General features: G+C 37.6%; 1 protein-coding gene across 3 annotated transcripts in view; it reads right to left on the bottom strand.

The window, feature by feature from the left end:
- The window catches only part of LOC126246314 (probable E3 ubiquitin-protein ligase HERC4), a 248,291-nt gene that overhangs the window by 187,259 nt on the left and 41,109 nt on the right, over positions 1 to 19,923 (bottom strand). For all 3 annotated transcript variants that reach the window (XM_049948384.1, XM_049948386.1, XM_049948385.1), the window contains exon 5: positions 19,767 to 19,880. In XM_049948384.1, coding sequence (XP_049804341.1) covers positions 19,767 to 19,880 — 114 coding nt within the window. The remainder of the gene's footprint in view (positions 1 to 19,766; positions 19,881 to 19,923) is intronic.

Below are 19,923 nucleotides of genomic sequence, written 5' to 3'. Positions count from 1 at the left end.
TGTATGTGATGTATTCTATATTTATGGCATTGTGATCGTGTAAGTGTATTGAGTGCTTCTAGGTCTGTGTTACTCCATTTCACTACTCCAAATGAGTAGGTCAATATTGGTATGGCATAAGTATTTATAGCTTTGGTCTTGTTTCTTGTTGTCAATTCTGTTTTCAGTATTTTTGTTAGTCTTTGTCTATATTTTTCTTTTAGTTCTTCTTTAATATTTGTATTATCTATTCCTATTTTTTGTCTGTATCCTAGATATTTATAGGCATCCGTTTTTTCCATCGCTTCTATGCAGTCGCTGTGGTTATCCAATATGTAATCTTCTTGTTTAGTGTGTTTTCCCTTGACTATGCTATTTTTCTTACATTTGTCTGTTCCAAAAGCCATACTTATATCATTGCTGAATACTTCTGTTATCTTTAGTAATTGGTTGAGTTGTTGATTTGTTGCTGCCAGTAGTTTTAGATCATCCATGTATAGCAAATGTGTGATTTTGTGTGGGTATGTTCCAGTAATATTGTATCCATAATTTGTATTATTTAGCATGTTGGATAGTGGGTTCAGAGCAAGGCAGAACCAGAAAGGACTTAATGAGTCTCCTTGGTATATTCCACGCTTAATCTGTATTGGCTGTGATGTGATATTATTTGAATTTGTTTGGATATTAAGTGTGGTTTTCCAATTTTTCATTACTATGTTTAGGAACTGTATCAATTTTGGATCTACTTTGTATATTTCCAATATTTGTAGTAACCATGAGTGGGGTACACTATCAAAAGCTTTTTGGTAATCAATGTATGCGTAGTGTAGCGACCTTTGTTTAGTTTTAGCTTGATATGTCACCTCTGCATCTATTATCAGTTGCTCTTTACATCCTCGTGCTCCTTTGCAACAGCCTTTTTGTTCTTCATTTATAATTTTGTTCTGTGTTGTATGTGTCATTAATTTCTGTTTAATGATTGAAGTTAATATTTTGTATATTGTTGGTAGGCATGTTATGGGGCGATATTTAGCTGGGTTTGCTGTGTCTGCTTGATCTTTAGGTTTCAGATAAGTTATTCCATGTGTAAGTGTATCAGGGAATGTGTATGGGTCTGCAATGTAACTGTTAAATAATTTAGTTAGATGTGAATGTGTTGAGGTGAACTTCTTTAACCAGAAATTTGCTATTTTATCATTTCCAGCGGCTTTCCAATTGTGCGTAGAATTAATTGCTCGGGTGACTTCATGTTGCAAAATTATCACTTCAGGCATTTGTGGTATCATCTTGTATGTGTCTGTTTCTGCTTGTATCCACCGTGCATGCCTGTTATGTTGTACCGGGTTAGACCATATGTTGCTCCAGAAGTGTTCCATGTCTGTTATGTTTGGTGGATTGTTTATTTTAATGTGTGTGTTATCTACTGTCTGGTAAAATTTCTTTTGGTTTGTGTTGAATGTTTGGTTTTGTTTCCTTCTATTTTCACTATTTTTGGATCTTCTGAGTCGTTTGGCTAATGCTTGTAATTTCTGCTTCTTTTCGTCTAATTGCTCTGTCACTTCTTGTTGTGAGATTTTACCTAACCTTTTTCGTTTTTTTTCCGAGATTTCATTTCTTATAAATTGTGTTAGCTGTCCGATGTCTTTTCTCAGTTTTTCTATTCTGATCTGTAGCCTGTGTTGCCATGCTGGTTTTGTGGGTTTCTTCTGTGTGTTGGTTGGTTCTGATCTCTGTCTAGTGTGTATATTTAGTGTAGTGAGTGCTCCTATATAAACCAGTAGTTGTAACTCTTCCATAGTTGTGTTTTCATTTATTTTGTTGTGTATGATTGTGTTGATAGTTTTTATTGTTGTTTCGACTTGTGGGTTATTTGGTGGTCTATGCAAGAATGGTCTTATGTCTGTATTTGTGTCTTTGTATTCTATATATGTCAGCTGAAATTTTTCTTCTATATCTAGCATGTGTGTCACTTCGTGTTCTATTTGTGCTTGTTCTGGTGGCTGTCTTAAGATTTCGTTTTCCTCTGATTGTTTAATTGGTGCGTGTTGTTCTTTGTTTGTTTGCTCTGGGATGTTTGAGTCCATTACTGTATTTTCTTCATCTTCTGATTGCACATTATTTTGTTCCAGTATTTGTTGTACTTGTTGTTTGATGTTTTCTAATTCTGACTGGGGTATCCTGTTATTTTTGATTATTACACGGATCTGATCAGCTAGTCGTTGTTCTGTTAAAAATTTTAATTCTGGGTATCTGGTAATAAATGTTGTGTATACTTGTGATCTGTATCCAGTTGTGTTGGTTCCTAGGTTTGTTGCTTGGTAATAACAGAACATGAGGTGTCGATTAACTTCATCTGACCATCTCATCCTCTGTCTTTGTTTTCCTTCTAGGGTGGTTGCAGGAAGCATATCCTGCAAAACACCTCTATTTGGATTTAAATCATTTTCCAGTTGGCTAGCAGTGTCGTTACCATTGTGGGCGGGCATAGGGTTCAAGCGTCGTCCCCGACCATGACGGCGCTTGTCCGAGGCTTCTTTAGTTCTGTCCTGAACCAACTAATCACACTAAAGGGGGGTTAGCCCTATTAGTGGTTTGTTCTTTTCGTCGCCTTTTACGACTGGCAGAACATACCGGAGGCCTATTCTTTTCCCGGGCCTCCACGGGTATTATTATTATTATTATTATCTTTACTTTCTCAGACGTTAAGTCTGGTGAGGAATGGAGTGACGCGGACCTTTATCAAGCGTCACTTCCTTTTTGCTGTACGGTATATGTTATATTGCATTTAGGAACTTTCGGGTAATTGAACATGTATCAATAATTACGGATTTCTGTAATTGTATATATATGTTTGGATGTAGCTGTATTGCATTGATGTATTGGTGGATATTGTGTGGTATGACTCCTGTAGTTGATAGTATAATTGGTATGATGTCTACTTTATCCTGATGCCACATGTCTTTGACTTCCTCAGCCAGTTGGATGTATTTTTCAATTTTTTCTCCTGTTTTCTTTTGTATATTTGTTGTATTGGGTATGGATATTTCGATTAGTTGTGTTAATTTCTTCTTTTTATTGGTGAGTATGATGTCAGGTTTGTTATGTGGCGTTGTTTTATCTGTTATAATGGTTCTGTTCCAGTATAATTTGTATTCATCATTCTCCAGTACATTTTGTGGTGCATACTTGTATGTAGGAACGTGTTGTTTTATAAGTTTATGTTGTAAGGCAAGCTGTTGATGTATTATTTTTGCGACATTGTCATGTCTTCTGGGGTATTCTGTATTTGCTAGTATTGTACATCCGCTTGTGATGTGATCTACTGTTTCTATTTGTTGTTTACAAAGTCTGCATTTATCTGTTGTGGTATTGGGATCTTTAATAATATGCTTGCTGAAATACCTGGTGTTTATTGTTTGATCCTGTATTGCAATCATGAATCCTTCTGTCTCACTGTATATATTGCCTTTTCTTAGCCATGTGTTGGATGCGTCTTGATCGATGTGTGGCTGTGTTAGATGATATGGGTGCTTGCCATGAAGTGTTTTCTTTTTCCAATTTGCTTTCTTCGTATCTGTTGATGTTATGTGATCTAAAGGGTTGTAGAAGTGGTTATGAAATTGCAGTGGTGTAGCCGACGTATTTATATGAGTGATTGCCTTGTGTATTTTGCTAGTTTCTGCTCGTTCTAGAAAGAATTTTCTTAAATTGTCTACCTGTCCATAATGTAGGTTTTTTATGTCGATAAATCCCCTTCCTCCTTCCTTTCTGCTTAATGTGAATCTTTCTGTTGCTGAATGTATGTGATGTATTCTATATTTGTGGCATTGTGATCGTGTAAGTGTATTGAGTGCTTCTAGGTCTGTGTTACTCCATTTCACTACTCCAAATGAGTAGGTCAATATTGGTATGGCATAAGTATTTATAGCTTTTGTCTTGTTTCTTGCTGTCAGTTCTGTTTTCAGTATTTTTGTTAGTCTTTGTCTATATTTTTCTTTTAGTTCTTCTTTAATATTTGTATTATCTATTCCTATTTTTTGCCTGTATCCTAGATATTTATAGGCATCCGTTTCTTCCATCGCTTCTATGCAGTCGCTGTGGTTATCCAATATGTAATTTTCTTGTTTAGTGTGTTTTCCCTTGACTATGCTATTTTTCCTACATTTGTCTGTTCCAAAAGCCATACTTATATCATTGCTGAATCCTTCTGTTATCTTTAGTAATTGGTTGAGTTGTTGATTGGTTGCTGCAAGTAGTTTTAGATCATCCATGTATAGCAAATGTGTGATTTTGTGTGGGTATGTTCCAGTAATATTGTATCCATAATTTGTATTGTTTAGCATGTTGGATAGTGGGTTCAGAGCAAGGCAGAACCAGAAAGGACTTAATGAGTCTCCTTGGTATATTCCACGCTTAATCTGTATTGGCTGTGATGTGATATTATTAGAGTTTGTTTGGATATTAAGTGTGGTTTTCCAGTTTTTCATAACTATGTTTAGGAACTGCATCAATTTAGGATCTACTTTGTATATTTCCAATATCTGTAGTAACCATGAGTGGGGTACACTATCAAAAGCTTTTTCGTAATCAATGTATGCGTAGTGTAGTGACCTTTGTTTAGTTTTAGCTTGATATGTCACCTCTGCATCTATTATCAGTTGCTCTTTACATCCTCGTGCTCCTTTGCAACAGCCTTTTTGTTCTTCATTTATAATTTTGTTCTGTGTTGTATGTGTCATTAATTTCTGTGTAATGACTGAAGTTAATATTTTGTAGATTGTTGGTAGGCATGTTATGGGGCGATATTTAGCTGGGTTTGCTGTGTCTGCTTGATCTTTAGGTTTCAGATAGGTTATTCCATGTGTAAGTGTATCAGGGAATGTGTATGGGTCTGCAATGTAACTGTTAAATAATTTAGTTAGATGTGAATGTGTTGAGGTGAACTTCTTTAGCCAGAAATTTGCTATTTTATCATTTCCAGGGGCTTTCCAATTGTGCGTAGAATTAATTGCTCGGGTGACTTCATGTTGCAAAATTATCACTTCAGGCATTTGTGGTATCATCTTGTATGAGTCTGTTTCTGCTTGTATCCACCGTGCATGCCTGTTATGTTGAACCGGGTTTGACCATATGTTGCTCCAGAAGTGTTCCATGTCTGTTATGTTTGGTGGATTGTCTATTTTAATGTGTGTGTTATCTATTGTCTGGTAAAATTTCTTTTGGTTTGTGTTGAATGTTTGGTTTTGTTTCCTTCTATTTTCACTTTTTTTGTATCTTCTAAGTCGTTTGGCCAATGCTTGTAACTTCTGCTTCTTTTCATCTAATTGCTCTATTGCTTCTTGTTGTGAGATTTTACCTAACCTTTTTCGTTTTTTGTCTGATATTTCATTTCTTATAAATTGTGTTAGCTGTCCGATGTCTTTTCTCAGTTTTTCTATTCTGATCTGTAGCCTGTGTTGCCATGCTGGTTTTGTGGGTTTCTTCTGTGTGTTGGTTGGTTCTGATATCTGCCTAGTGTGTATATTTAGTGTAGTGAGTGCTCCTACATAAACCAGTAGTTGTAACTCTTCCATTGTTGTATTTTCATTTATTTTGTTGTGTATGATTGTGTTGATAGTTGTTATTGTTGTTTCGACTTGTGGGTTATTTGGTGGTCTATGCAAGAATGGTCTAATGTCTGTATTTGTGTCTTTGTATTCTATATATGTCAGCTGAAATTTCTCTTCTATATCTAACATGTGTGTCACTTCGTGTTCTATTTGTGCTTGTTCTGGTGGCTGTCTTAAGATGTCGTTTTCCTCTGATTGTTTAACTGATGTGTGTTGTTCTTTGTTTGTTTGCTCTGGGATGTTTGAGTCCATTACTGTATTTTCTTCTTCTTCTTCTTCTGATTGCACATTATTTTGTTCTAGTATTTGTTGTACTTGTTGTTTGATGTTTTCTAATTCTGACTGGGGTATCCTGTTATTTTTGATTATTACACGGATCTGATCAGCTAGTCGTTGTTCTGTTAAAAATTTTAATTCTGGGTATCTGGTAATAAATGTTGTGTGTACTTGTGATCTGTATCCAGTTGTGTTGGTTCCTAGGTTTGTTGCTTGGTAATAACAGAACATGAGGTGTCGATTAACTTCATCTGACCATCTCATCCTCTGTCTTTGTTTTCCTTCTAGGGTGGTTGCATTATTATTACTTTCCTTTCACAGACATTATGTCTGGTTAAAAATGGAAAGTGACGCGCACCTTGATCAAGCGTGACTTCCTTTTAACTGTACGGTATATGTTACATTGCATTTAGGAACTTTCGGGTAATTGAACATGTATCAATAATTACAGATTTCTGTAGTTGTATATATACGTTTGGATGTAGCTGTATTGCATTGATGTACTGGTGGATATTGTGTGGTATGACTCCTGTAGTTGATAGTATAATTGGTATAATGTCAACTTTATCCTGGTGCCACATGTCCTTGACTTCCTCAGCCAGTTGGATGTATTTTTCAATTTTTTCTCCTGTTTTCTTCTGTATATTTGTTGTATTGGGTATGGATATTTCGATTAGTTGCGTTAATTTCTTCTTTTTATTGGTGAGTATGATGTCAGGTTTGTTATGTGGTGTAGTTTTATCTGTTATAATGGTTTTGTTCCAGTATAATTTGTATTCATCATTCTCCAGTACATTTTGTGGTGCATACGTGTATGTGGGAACATGTTGTTTTATTAGTTTATGTTGTATGGCAAGTTGTTGATGTATTATTTTTGCTACATTGTTATGTCTTCTGGTGTATTCTGTATTTGTTAGTATTGTACATCCACTTGTGATGTGATCTACTGTTTCTATTTGTTGTTTGCAAAGTCTGCATTTATCTGTTGTGGTATTGGGATCTTTAATAATATGCTTGCTGTAATATCTGGTGTTTATTGTTTGATCCCGTATTGCAATCATGAATCCTTCCGTCTCACTGTATATATTGCCTTTTCTTAGCCATGTGTTGGATGCGTCTTGATCAATGAGTGGCTGTGTTAGATGATACAGGTGCTTGCCATGTAATGTTTTCTTTCTCCAATTTACTTTCTTCGTATACGTTGATGTTATGGGATCTAAAGGGTTGTAGAAGTGGTTATGAAATTGCAATGGTGTAGCCGATGTATTTATATGAGTGACTGCTTTGTGTATTTTCCTAGTTTCTGCTCGTTCTATAAAGAATTTTCTTAAATTGTCTACCTGTCCATAATGTAGGTTTTTTATGTCGATAAATCCCCTTCCTCCTTCCTTTCTGCTTAATGTGAATCTTTCTGTTGCTGAATGTATGTGATGTATTCTATATTTGTGGCATTGTGATCGTGTAAGTGTATTGAGTGCTTCTAGGTCTGTGTTACTCCATTTCACTACTCCAAATGAGTAGGTCAATATTGGTATAGCATAAGTATTTATACCTTTTGTCTTGTTTCTTGCTGTCAATTCTGTTTTCAGTATTTTTGTTAGTCTTTGTCTATATTTATCTTTTAGTTCTTCTTTAATATTTGTATTATCTATTACTATTTTTTGTCTGTATCCTAGATATTTATAGGCATCTGTTTTTTCCATCGATTCTATGCAGTCGCTGTGGTTATACAATATGTAATCTTCTTGTTTAGTGTGATTCCCCTTGACTATGCTATTTTTCTTACATTTGTCTGTTCCAAAAGCCATATTTATATCATTGCTGAATACTTCTGTTATCTTTAGTAATTGGTTGAGTTGTTGATTTGTTGCTGCCAGTAGTTTGAAATCATTCATGTATAGCAAATGTGTGATTTTGTGTGGGTATGTTCCAGTAATATTGTATCCATAATTTGTATTATTTAGCATGTTGGATAGTGGGTTCAGAGCAAGGCAGAACCAGAAAGGACTTAATGAGTTTCCTTGGTATATTCCACGCTTAATCTGTATTGGCTGTGATGTGATATTATTTGAATTTGTTTGGATATTAAGTGTGGTTTTCCAATTTTTCATTACTATGTTTAGGAACTGTATCAATTTTGGATCTACTTTGTATATTTCCAATATTTGTAGTAACCATGAGTGGGGTACACTATCAAAAGCTTTTTGGTAATCAATGTATGCGTAGTGTAGCGACCTTTGTTTAGTTTTAGCTTGATATGTCACCTCTGCATCTATTATCAGTTGCTCTTTACATCCTCGTGCTCCTTTGCAACAGCCTTTTTGTTCTTCATTTATAATTTGGTTCTGTTTCGTATGTGTCATTAATTTCTGTGTAATGACTGAAGTTAATATTTTGTATATTGTTGGTAGGCATGTTATGGGGCGATATTTAGCTGGGTTTACTGTGTCTGCTTGATCTTTAGGTTTCAGATAAGTTATTCCTTGTGTAAGTGTATCAGGGAATGTGTATGGGTCTGCAATGTAACTGTTAAATAATTTAGTTAGATGTGAATGTGTTGAGGTGAATTTCTTTAGCCAGAAATTTGCTATTTTATCATTTCCAGCGGCTTTCCAATTGTGAGTAGAATTAATTGCTTGGGTGACTTCATGTTGCAAAATTATCACTTCAGGCATTTGTGGTATCATCTTGTACGTATCTGTTTCTGCTTGTATCCACCGTGCATGCCTGTTATGTTGTACTGGGTTTGACCATATGTTGCTCCAGAAGTGTTCCATGTCTGTTATGTTTGGTGGATTGTCTATTTTAATGTGTGTGTTATCTGTTGTCTGGTAAAATTTCTTTTGGTTTGTGTTGAATGTTTGGTTTTGTTTCCTTCTATTTTCACTTTTTTTGTATCTTCTAAGTCGTTTGGCCAATGCTTGTAATTTCTGCTTCTTTTCATCTAATTGCTCTATCACTTCTTGTTGTGAGATTTTACCTAACCTTTTTCGTTTTTTTCTGACATTTCATTTCTTATAAATTGTGTTAGCTGTCCGATGTCTTTTCTCAGTTTTTCTATTCTGATCTGTAGCCTGTGTTGCCATGCTGGTTATGTGGGTTTCTTCTGTGTGTTGGTTGGTTCTGATCTCTGCCTAGTGTGTATATTTAGTGTAGTGAGTGCTCCTATATAAACCAGTAGTTGTAACTCTTCCATAGTTGTGTTTTCATTTATTTTGTTGTGTATGATTGTGTTGATAGTTTTTATTGTTGTTTCGACTTGTGGGTTATTTGGTGGTCTATGCAAGAATGGTCTAATGTCTGTATTTGTGTCTTTGTATTCTATATATGTTAGCTGAAATTTTTCTTCTATATCTAACATCTGTGTCACTTTGTGTTCTATTTGTGCTTGTTCTGGTGGCTGTCTTAAGATTTCGTTTTCCTCTGATTGTTTAATTGGTGCGTGTTGTTCTTTGTTTGTTTGCTCTGGGATGTTTGAGTCCATTACTGTATTTTCTTCTTCTTCTGATTGCACATTATTTTGTTCCAGTATTTGTTGTACTTGTTGTTTGACGTTTTCTAATTCTGACTGGGGTATCCTGTTATTTTTGATTATTACACGGATCTGATCAGCTAGTCGTTGTTCTGTTAAAAATTTTAATTCTGGGTATCTGGTAATAAATGTTGTGTATACTTGTGATCTGTATCCAGTTGTGTTGGTTCCTAGGTTTGTTGCTTGGTAATAACAGAACATGAGGTGTCGATTAACTTCATCTGACCATCTCATCCTCTGTCTATGTTTTCCTTCTAGGGTGGTTGCAGGAAGCATATCCTGCAAAACACCTCTATTTGGATTTAAATCATTTTCCAGTTGGCTAGCAGTGTCGTTACCATTGTGGGCGGGCATAGGGTTCAAGCGTCGTCCCCGACCATGACGGCGCTTGTCGGAGGCTTCTTTAGTTCTGTCCTGAACCAACTAATCACACTAAAAGGGGGGTTAGCCCTATTAGTGGTTTGTTCTTTTCGTCGCCTTTTACGACTGGCAGAACATACCGGAGGCCTATTCTTTTCCCGGGCCTCCACGGGGATTATTATTATTATTATTATCTCCCTAACACTGCAACCTAAAGGTAATCACACTGATATGGAAAATGACTAAGTACAAAATTCCACAACAAATGCCTACACTCTTTCATTATACACTTTGAAGGGACTTACACAATACTGTACAAAAGTAACCGAGTACAGCAGGGCAGTGAACATCTTAATGTTGTAAAGAAAAATTGTAATAATGATGATTTAATGGAACAGAATCTTGGAAAGGTTATAATACATTGTTTGACATGAAAACCGTGATAAGTGCCCAGGATGCTGATATTGTTTCATCCACCTCATTGGAACACAGTTCTAACAATGTGGCAACACATATCAGTGCTTTCATTCACGTGTCATGAAGTTATATCGGATAGGTAATATACAGGGTGATTCACAAAAACGTTTACAAGCTGACATGACACATTGGGCATACACGAAAAATCAGCAACCACATATGAACTGGGGTAATTAACACCACGAGAGGGCACTACATTTATGAGAGGGCATTGCTGTGCAAAGATGAGCAGAGCACAGGGAGGCCATCACCATTCACACCGTGGAAGTGTTCAGAGTAGTATTGCTAACTACTCATACGACATAATGGATGGGAAGCCATGTGATTGTACCGTGCAAAAATCCCAATAAAAAGGTGCCGTGCCACACATTATTTGCCACCCTACATCATCGACTGTGCGAAACTGGCTTGTTCCATGTGCACAAGCTGGATGCTGGTCGCCAATGAACAACACAGACAGATGTGGCAGAAGAAAGCATGCTCGAAAGAGTGCAGCGTACACTTTCAACAAGAGCACTAGGTGCATACCATGCCACTGATATCGCCCAACCTTTGGTCTGGTGTATTGTACATGATGAAGGACAGCACCCATTTCATTTCCAATGTGTCCAGGCATTGCAACCGGGGAACAACAACAAGTGCATGGGATTTTTTGGGTTGCTTCTGCAGGAATCCGCTACAGACCGAAGCTTCAAGTGAATGTCCGCTTAATGGATAAGATTGCATTCACACACGAGGGTGTGAGAAACATTCACAAACTGCACACATGGGCAAATGTGAATTCACATGCTACACGTACATATGCCTGACAATGCAAATTTACCCTCAACATGTTCGCTGGCATTGTCAGAGACTGTTTAATTGGCCTGTAGATTCTCCCGGACCGACTTGATGATCGTACATATCTCTTACATTGTCAGAGGTTCGGCTGAACATGCCGAATGATGCTCCCATGCAAATTCATTGACACATTTGATTACAGTGCGATGGGGCCCCCACGCATTCCAGCAGACATATGAGGGCAGATCTGCAGGTAACCTTTCCCAGCTGCTGGATTTGTCATGGTGGGCAAGTCGCATGGCCACCACCCTCACCCGATCTGTCCCCAATCAACTTTATCATGTTAGGGTGTTGAAGGGCCTTGTGTATGAAACACCTGTTTCTTTGCTGGAGGACCTAGTGGGCAGGTTTGTTGTGGGAGCAGAATGTCTTCAAGACATACCAGGTTTCTTTGAGAGGGTGCGCTGTTCAATGCAGCATCAATGTCGGGCGAGTCGCAATGTATCTGGACAAAACTTTGAACATCTCTTGTATTGGGCGTCCATTTGTAGCGTGTGACGAAACAGCTGCAATACCATTTAGTAGGTCCTGATGGCCTTTGCAATCACCGTTTCCTAAGTGGTTACTGATTCTTGCTGTATGCCAATTGTACCATGTCAGTTTCTAAATGTTTTGAAGGACCCTTATAGGCTGACTGTAAATAACAGCAGGTGAACACAAAAAAATGAACGGTGTATACTAAACCGTATGATGAAATTGTCTTCTGCAAACAAAGGTGGATTACCACCTTTCAAAATTTAATGTGAAGTGCTTCACAGTTGGACAACAGGAACACACAATATTAGGGTTGTCCTTGGACTCAAACAGCTTGAACATTCATTGCTATTAGTGAAACTGATTTAGCGTTCATTTCCACCAAACCCTTTCCATTACATTGAGTAGCAATCAATTTTGTACACCAGTTCCTTGTCTAAAGCACAATTGGCAGAAACGATGAACAAAATTAACATCTTATGATAACTCGTCATAGTACTCTTGTATTTACTAAAACAACTTTATAAAATCTGTGGAATAGCACAAACCAAGGAATTTAAAATTCTTTGATTTATAAAGCATTTTAAAAATTACCAAGGTGTCCCGTACGTTTAACCATTCTCACTGAAGGTATATTCAGTGAGAATCTCAATACAAATGGAAACTATGACATTTATCAATAGGTATTAATTTCAGTTAAAATAATCAATCATATGATGTCATGCGCATATCACTTGCTGTTAGTGACCACCTTGTCATACCTGAATCAAAATAAAAAAAGTGATTTCTGATTGGGCTCAGAAGGGAGCAAAATTATCAGTTTGCTATTAACTTAGTACTCAGCACAGTTGTGGCAGTGACAGTTGTGCAGTACTGAGTTCACTTTGTAGGTTCACAATAGCCACATTATTTTTTTGTACTGCACACAACAAAAATAAATCACAACAGATAGATTGTCAGCCACAATATTTAACCACAGTTCAACTGTGGAGTAAATATCAGTTTTAAAGTACTTTGTTCTTCTGATCCAGGTATGTCATGGTACTACAACTCTTTAAATACAATTAATTGATAGTTGGCATTTACAATATTTAATTTAGTGTAGACACTATCCATGTCATGTGGAACAATAGTGGTAAAACATAAAATAATATGACAAAACTACTAATTCTGCCCCACTGTCAGATGTCTTTGAACCTTGGAAATTTGCCTGTGTATTTCTGAAAAATTGTTTCTACAACATTCATGAATAATAGTGTTATAAACCACCATTTCAGCCATATACATCACCAAACCCCTATCATCAAATAATAATATTGTTGTTGCATACTACAATATGAGACAGAACATTTATAACTGTGTTTTCACCCCAGATTATTAATATCTATTCCTTATTGATAAATGGTATAGTTAATTATACATTAATAGGATATGACTTGTGCTCACTGTTAGATAGCCAAAACCTACTGACTGATTAAATCTGTGCAAGGAACTACGCTTAGAATCTGAAACCTTCGCCTTTTGTGGTCAAGTATTCTACTGACTGAGCTACCCTGGCACAATTCACAACCCACCCTCCCAGTCTTACTACTGTGAAGTTTGAAAGGTAGCAGAAGAGATACTGCTGGAAGTATGGCTGTGAAGGCAAGTCACAAGTCATGCTCAGATAGCTCATTTAGTAGAGTTTTTGCCCATCAAAAGCAAAAGTTCTCAGATTCACAACCCAGTCCAGCTCACACTTTACTGCAGAGTGAAAATTCATTCCGAGTTAATTATTTATTTGCATGTTATACAGACCGTGATCAAAAACTATCACTATGATATGTGACAAATCAGCTTTACAACTAAAGAACACACTCTCTCTCTCTCTCTCTCTCTCTCTCTCTCTCTCTCTCAGCTTTACAATTAAAGAACTCTCTCTCTCTCTCTCTCTCTCTATCTCTCTCTAAGTTATTCTATGGAACGAAGTTGCACATGATTTTAGTTTTGTCTTTGAATTTAATTTTATTATGGGTCACTGCATAAAAGATTCTTTTGGTTGAATACCTCATTTCTTTCAGTGCCACAACTAGGCTGAGCAATGGTACACATCAAGTCCTTTCTCCATTCAGCAATATTTTTGTGAATGTTATTGTATTTTTTAATTGTGACTGATTGCTGATAATAAATTTCTTAAGTGGGCAAATGCACTGCAAGACTGCTGTTAGTATGCCCAACTATTTGAAGAGTTGTTTACAGGAATAGACATCATGTATTATTGTTAAGATAGGCTTCTGTGCAACATACATTTTCTCACTCACCCACTGCCAGAGGCGGCCAAGAATTTAACTTGTGAGCCATACCCTGGCTTGCATAATATAGCGCTCAGCCTGACTGCACACTTCCCCCATCGCAGTGTCATGCTATCTGAGCACGAGGAAGGAGATGAGGGAGGACAGTGCGAACAAAGTATATGTAGATGGCAAGGCAGTTACATTGATACGACTTATTTCTCAACAACGTAGATCACAAATGAAACAAATTTTCAGTATACTGAAGACACGATATAATCTTTATCGGTACGAACGGTTGGGAAATTGAGAGATGCAGATAAATTCACAGATTTTTGTACTCTGACTGCCACATAATTATGACTTATTTAGTTTCATTTCACACACAAAAATATTGATCAAAATATTTTATCAAGTTTGCAAAGTCATTATGGAGCCATGGAAACCTGAGGAAAATAATTTAAACATTCCGAACAGTTTTCATATAAAAGGACTTATCTTATAAATGCAAATTAAGTTTCAGATCAATCAGTTCCATCTGTACAAGCACAGGGATGATTTCAACTGAAATGGCAAATGGACTCGAAAACAGATTGGCAGTGTTGTCAGAACATTTAGAAAAGTATCCTTGTAATTCTTTCAAGGTCACAATGACTTCAACAAACTTCATGTTTCCTTTAACACCACTGAGCTTGGGAAACTGGACTGTTTTGTTTTATGTTTTGTTTTGTTTCTGCCAGAATTGTCCCTCCTACAATGCAATTTGCTTTACAAATACATCCCAGCCAGATCAGAAATAAGTTGCTTCTCACCTTGCTGTTGGCAGTGTGCAGTCACGTTCACTCAAAATGTGACATCTGCAATCCATTTGGATGTTCTGGTGTTTGTTCCTGCAATCCTTCTTCATTCATAAATTCAACAATTGGATGTTTTAAATCAAAAAGAGTTCCAATTATGCCCCTTGACTTAACTAACATACTTTGTTATAACTAAATATATAATGTCTTCAAACTTTTAATTCAATTCTGTATGAAACTTTTGCATCTGGCAGTGGAATAATGTATGCTGTTTCAGAAATTTTACTATTTGCACCACCAATTTCTTCATGGGCTCCTCGCCAGCAGATTTAACACAAAATGCTTCTTGGTATATTGAACAATGAATGCCATCTGTCAATCATTGTAATCTTTTGCTCTCTTATTGTCAACTAAATCTTTCAATTCTTTCTGCATTGCATTGTAATGTCATTCACTGGCAAATCTGCAGTACCCGTCAATTATGTGACTACATAATAGATATTTAGAATTCCCGCCACACCATTCTGTCATTTTCATTCAGTTTTAAAAGGCTTATGGTGATAGATCACTAGACTGACACTCTTTTTGTGCAAATAGCCACTGGACCTGTGAACTAACGTGAAAAAAAAAAAAAAAATAGCAAAGGGTAAACAGCACTGACACGATTCTGCTGAATTGAAGAGTGTCAAGCTGATCAAAAAATGAAGTACTCTCGTGCCATATTACATACTTCTGAGAAGGGCCGAGCAAAGCTAAGACAGGCCAACCCTCATCCCGCACAAGGGGGTCACTTGCAATCTGACATGCGTTGACCACCCCTGAATTAGAGAATGCAAATAGGAAACTTGTTGACATTTTCCTCTGCAAAATCTAATATCTTTGGTGCAAAAGTTGCAAAGCATAGACATTTGAAGAGTTCTGTAACATGTGATTCCCACATCAAGCTCTTAACAGTAAAACATCAAAGAATTTAGAGTATTCTATTCCATTAACTATTTAATTGGATAGATAAAAAATGTACTCTCCAAGTGGTGGCAAAACACACACAAAAAAGACAGTTGTAATTGACAAGTTTTCAGGAAATTCACCCAAACCGTGGGTCAGGGAGACTTACCGTACAGGATGAGAAGGAAAGACTGATTGTTGAGGACAGCATTGGATGAGATTTGAAAACCTGAGAGCTTAATTGTGGAAGACAGGTAGTATGCAGACAGAGATTAGTGCTTAAACATCACGCACAAGTTGATGAGAGTGAAAAGCTAAATGCATTGTACGTAACAGAGACGAGAGGGGGAGGTGAAAAACAGACAGGAAAGATAATGAAAGATGTCGAAAACTAAAATGGAGTGAAGCAAAGAGTAGTTACAGTGAAGAAACGCTGAAATGGAAGAAATTAACATAGTTAAGGCCAGGTGGGTGGCAAGAATCAAGGACATGTTGAAGTGCTAGTTCCCACCTGCGGAGTTCTGAGAAACTGGTGTCTGGGGGAAGAATCCAGATGGCGCTTGTGGTGAAACAAGTGCCAAGGTCATGAATGTCATGTTGTAAAGCATGCTCTGCAACAGAATAGTGCAAGATGCCAGTATACACCCTCTGCCTATGCCCTTTCATCCTAATTGATAATTTGGTGGTAGTCATGCCAATGTAGAAGGCCAAACAGTTTTTACATAATAGCTGGTATATGACAGGGCGTTTCGCAAGTGGCTCTCCCACTGATAGTATATGTTTTGTCAGTTACAGGGCTATTATATATGGTGGTAGGAGGGTGCATACAGCATGTCTTGCAGTGGGGGCGGTTACAGGGGTAGGAGGCATAGGGTAGGGAAACGGGTGCAGAGGGAGCATTGGGTCTGACAAAAATATTGGAAAGATTGGGAGGGCGACGGAAAGCTATTCTAGGTGTGGAGGGCAAAATTTCAGACAGAATGGATCTCACTTCAGGGCATGATTTTAGGAAGTCATGGCTCTGTTGAAGTTGTTGATTAACACATTCCAGACCAGGATAATACTGAGTCACCAATGGTGTGCTCCGAAGCTTTTTGTGGAGGTATCAGCAATACCAGGATAGGATGTGATGCCCCGGTAAATCTGCTTTTTAACTAGGCTGGTGGGATAATTACATGCAGTGAAGACTGAGGTGAGAATGGTGGTTTATTGCTGTAAAGAGTCTGCATCCAAATAAATACGTTTGCCTCAGATGCCAAGGTTGTATGGGAGGGATCATCTGACACGGAAAGGATGGCAACTGTCAAAATATATGTACTGTTGTTTGTTGGTACGTTTAATGTGGACAGAAGTGTGTAGCTGGCCTTTGATGAGGACAAGATCAACATCAAGTAAAGTGGCATGGGAATCGGAATATGATCATGTGAAATTTATCGGGAGAAGGTATTAAGAGACTCCAGGAATTTTAGCACGTCAGGCTCACCATGAGCCCATATGGTAAAGATGTCATCAATGTATCTAAACCAAACCAGGGGGCTGAAGACCAACGGATCACAGGAAAGCCCCCTCAAAGCAACCCACGAAAAGGTTGGCATAAGGAAGGAGCCATCCTGGTTCCCATGGTCGTACCCGTGATCTGTTTGTATCTCTGCCCCTCAAAGATGAAGTAGTTTTTGTTAAGAATAAATTTGGTTAAGGTGAGTAGGAAGGATGTCACAGATCTGGAATCAGGCGGACACTGACAGGAAATGTTCAGCAGCAGACAGACCATGTACGTGGGGGATGTTTATGTAGAGGTAGGTGGCATCAATGGTGACAAGCAAGGTGTGTGGTGGGAGTGGGACAGGCACAGATTTCAGATGATCTAGGAAATGGTTGGTATCTTTGATGTAGGAGGGGAGTCTTTGTACTGTGGGTTGCAGGTGTTGATCAAGTAAGGCTAATAAATGTTTGGTGAGCACTTTAAAGCCAGCAACTATAGGACAGGATAATTGGGTTTGTGGATCTTAGGAAAAAGCTATAAGGTGGGGGTGGGGGTGCATGGTTTTGGTGAGGTGAGAATTTCTGTGGATTGAGGTGTCAGTCCTTGTGAGGGGCCTGAGGTTTTAAGGAGGGACTGCAAGTCAATTTGAATCACAGGGGATGTGATCTTGATCTCTTCCGAAACATCAAACATTTTTGTTTAGGAAAAAAGCCTCGACTCTTCACTAATTAAGTTCAATGACAGATCACTGAATATGCATGGCCAAGTGTTGAAACTCAATACTAGCCAAATAAATTAAATGTCATTTCACAACGAAAATAAACATGCGAAAAAAAGCAATAAGTGACAACACTTTCTCTTTACCTGTATTTCTTCCGCCTGCATAAGATACGGGTAAAACGGAAGTGCTATCACTTCTTTCATCTGTAATAATGATTTGCTAATGTGGAGAACTTGCACTATGGTTCAGAGTCCACATTAAACTATAGCCCCTCTTGCCCCCCCCCCCCCCCCCCAAACACACACACAAAAAGAAGAAGAGAGAGATAAATGGGCTCAGTCAGTCAATTAATAAGGTCAGCAGAAGGCAAGCGCATACCACTTCCAATAAGACCACATCCAGTAAAGCTCTGTGACATTCAAACTAACCTTCAGATTGAAGATAGCCTTACTTTACCTTTTTTCTGACTTAGTTTAAACTATATTTTCAGAAACTTCCTGTTGTTGTTGTTGTGGTCTTCAGTCCTGAGACTGGTTTGATGCAGCTCTCCGTGCTACTCTATCCTGTGCTAGCTTCTTCATCTCCCAGTACCTACTGCAACCTACATCATTCTGAATCTGCTTAGTGTATTGATCTCTTGGTCTCCCTCTATGATTTTTACCCTCCACGTTGCCCTCCAATGCTAAATTTGTGATCCCTTGATGCCTCAAAACATGTCCTACCAACCGATCCCTTCTTCTAGTCAAGTTGTGCCACAAACTTCTCTTCTCCCCAATCCTATTCAATACCTCCTCATTAGTTACGTGACCTACCCACCTTATATTCAGCATTCTTCTGTAGCACCACATTTCGAAAGCTTCTATTCTCTTCTTGTCCAAACTATTTATCGTCCATGTTTCACTTCCATACATGGCTACACTTCATACAAATACTTTCAGAAACGACTTCTTGACACTTAAATCTATACTCGATGTTAACAAATTTCTCTTCTTCAGAAACGATTTCCTTGCCATTGCCAGTCTACATTTTATATCCTCTCTACTTCGACCATCATTAGTTATTTTACTCCCTAAATAGCAAAACTCCTTTACTACTTTAAGTGTCTCATTTCCTAATCTAATTCCCTCAGCATCCCACGATTTAATTTGACTACATTCCATTATCCTCGTTTTGCTTTTGTTGATGTTCATCTTATATCCTCCTTTCAAGACACTGTCCATTCTGTTCAACTGCTCTTCCAAGTCCTTTGCTGTCTCTGACAGAATTACAATGTCATCGGCGAACCTCAAAGTTTTTACTTCTTCTCCATGAATTTTAATACCTACTCCGAATTTTTCTTTTGTTTCCTTTACTGCTTGCTCAATATACAGATTGAATAACATCGGGGAGAGGCTACGACCCTATCTCACTCCTTTCCCAACCACTTCCTAGCACATTAAAAATGTATGCCAGTGTGGAACACAAAGCAGGATCTTTGCCTTTCACAGGCAACTGCTCTATGACTGAGCTATCCAGGAGTGACACGACCATTCTTGATAAATTCACTTCATCCAGTATCTTTCTCCTACTTCACAAATTTCATGGAGTGTTCCTGCATATATTGTAGAACTAGCATTCCTGGAAGAAGGACACTGTCATCCAATCTGACTTACAGTTTTAATCAGCCTTGGAATTTCAGTTCAACACGCACTCCATTGCATAGTGATAATTCATTAGATACATGTTCAGAATTTCATTTCAAATTATATCTGTATACAACTAGATGTGCAAATATGAAATTTTAAAGATAATAAAAAAAGAAACAGTTTTATTCATTGTTTTCAAAAATTCTGATTGCAGTATTTCAAAGAAAAGTGCACAGAACTGTAATCATCAGCAACAAATAACTGTTTCAACTCAAGTGTAATGTCATTTTGCAATATCAATCTCTTGCAACAACTGATGTATTACTACTAACATTATGAAACATGTTATTTACTGATGAGAAGTTTTGCTGTACTTACTGTTTGTCAAGGCTAGGCAATGATTGTGTCCAGAGGTTATCTGTACAACATGTGATGTTGCTAATGCTTTAATCATTTTTGGCAGTGGCTGTGAAACACAGTCCAGGCCAACACCTGCAATAAATAACACACACTTAGATCAGTTGCTACACCCATG

Source organism: Schistocerca nitens, chromosome 1 (genome assembly GCF_023898315.1).
Source record: "Schistocerca nitens isolate TAMUIC-IGC-003100 chromosome 1, iqSchNite1.1, whole genome shotgun sequence".
Taxonomy (NCBI): Eukaryota; Metazoa; Arthropoda; class Insecta; order Orthoptera; family Acrididae; genus Schistocerca; species Schistocerca nitens.
Note: the sequence above shows the minus strand (reverse complement) of the source record. Positions and strands in the feature narration are given on the sequence as shown.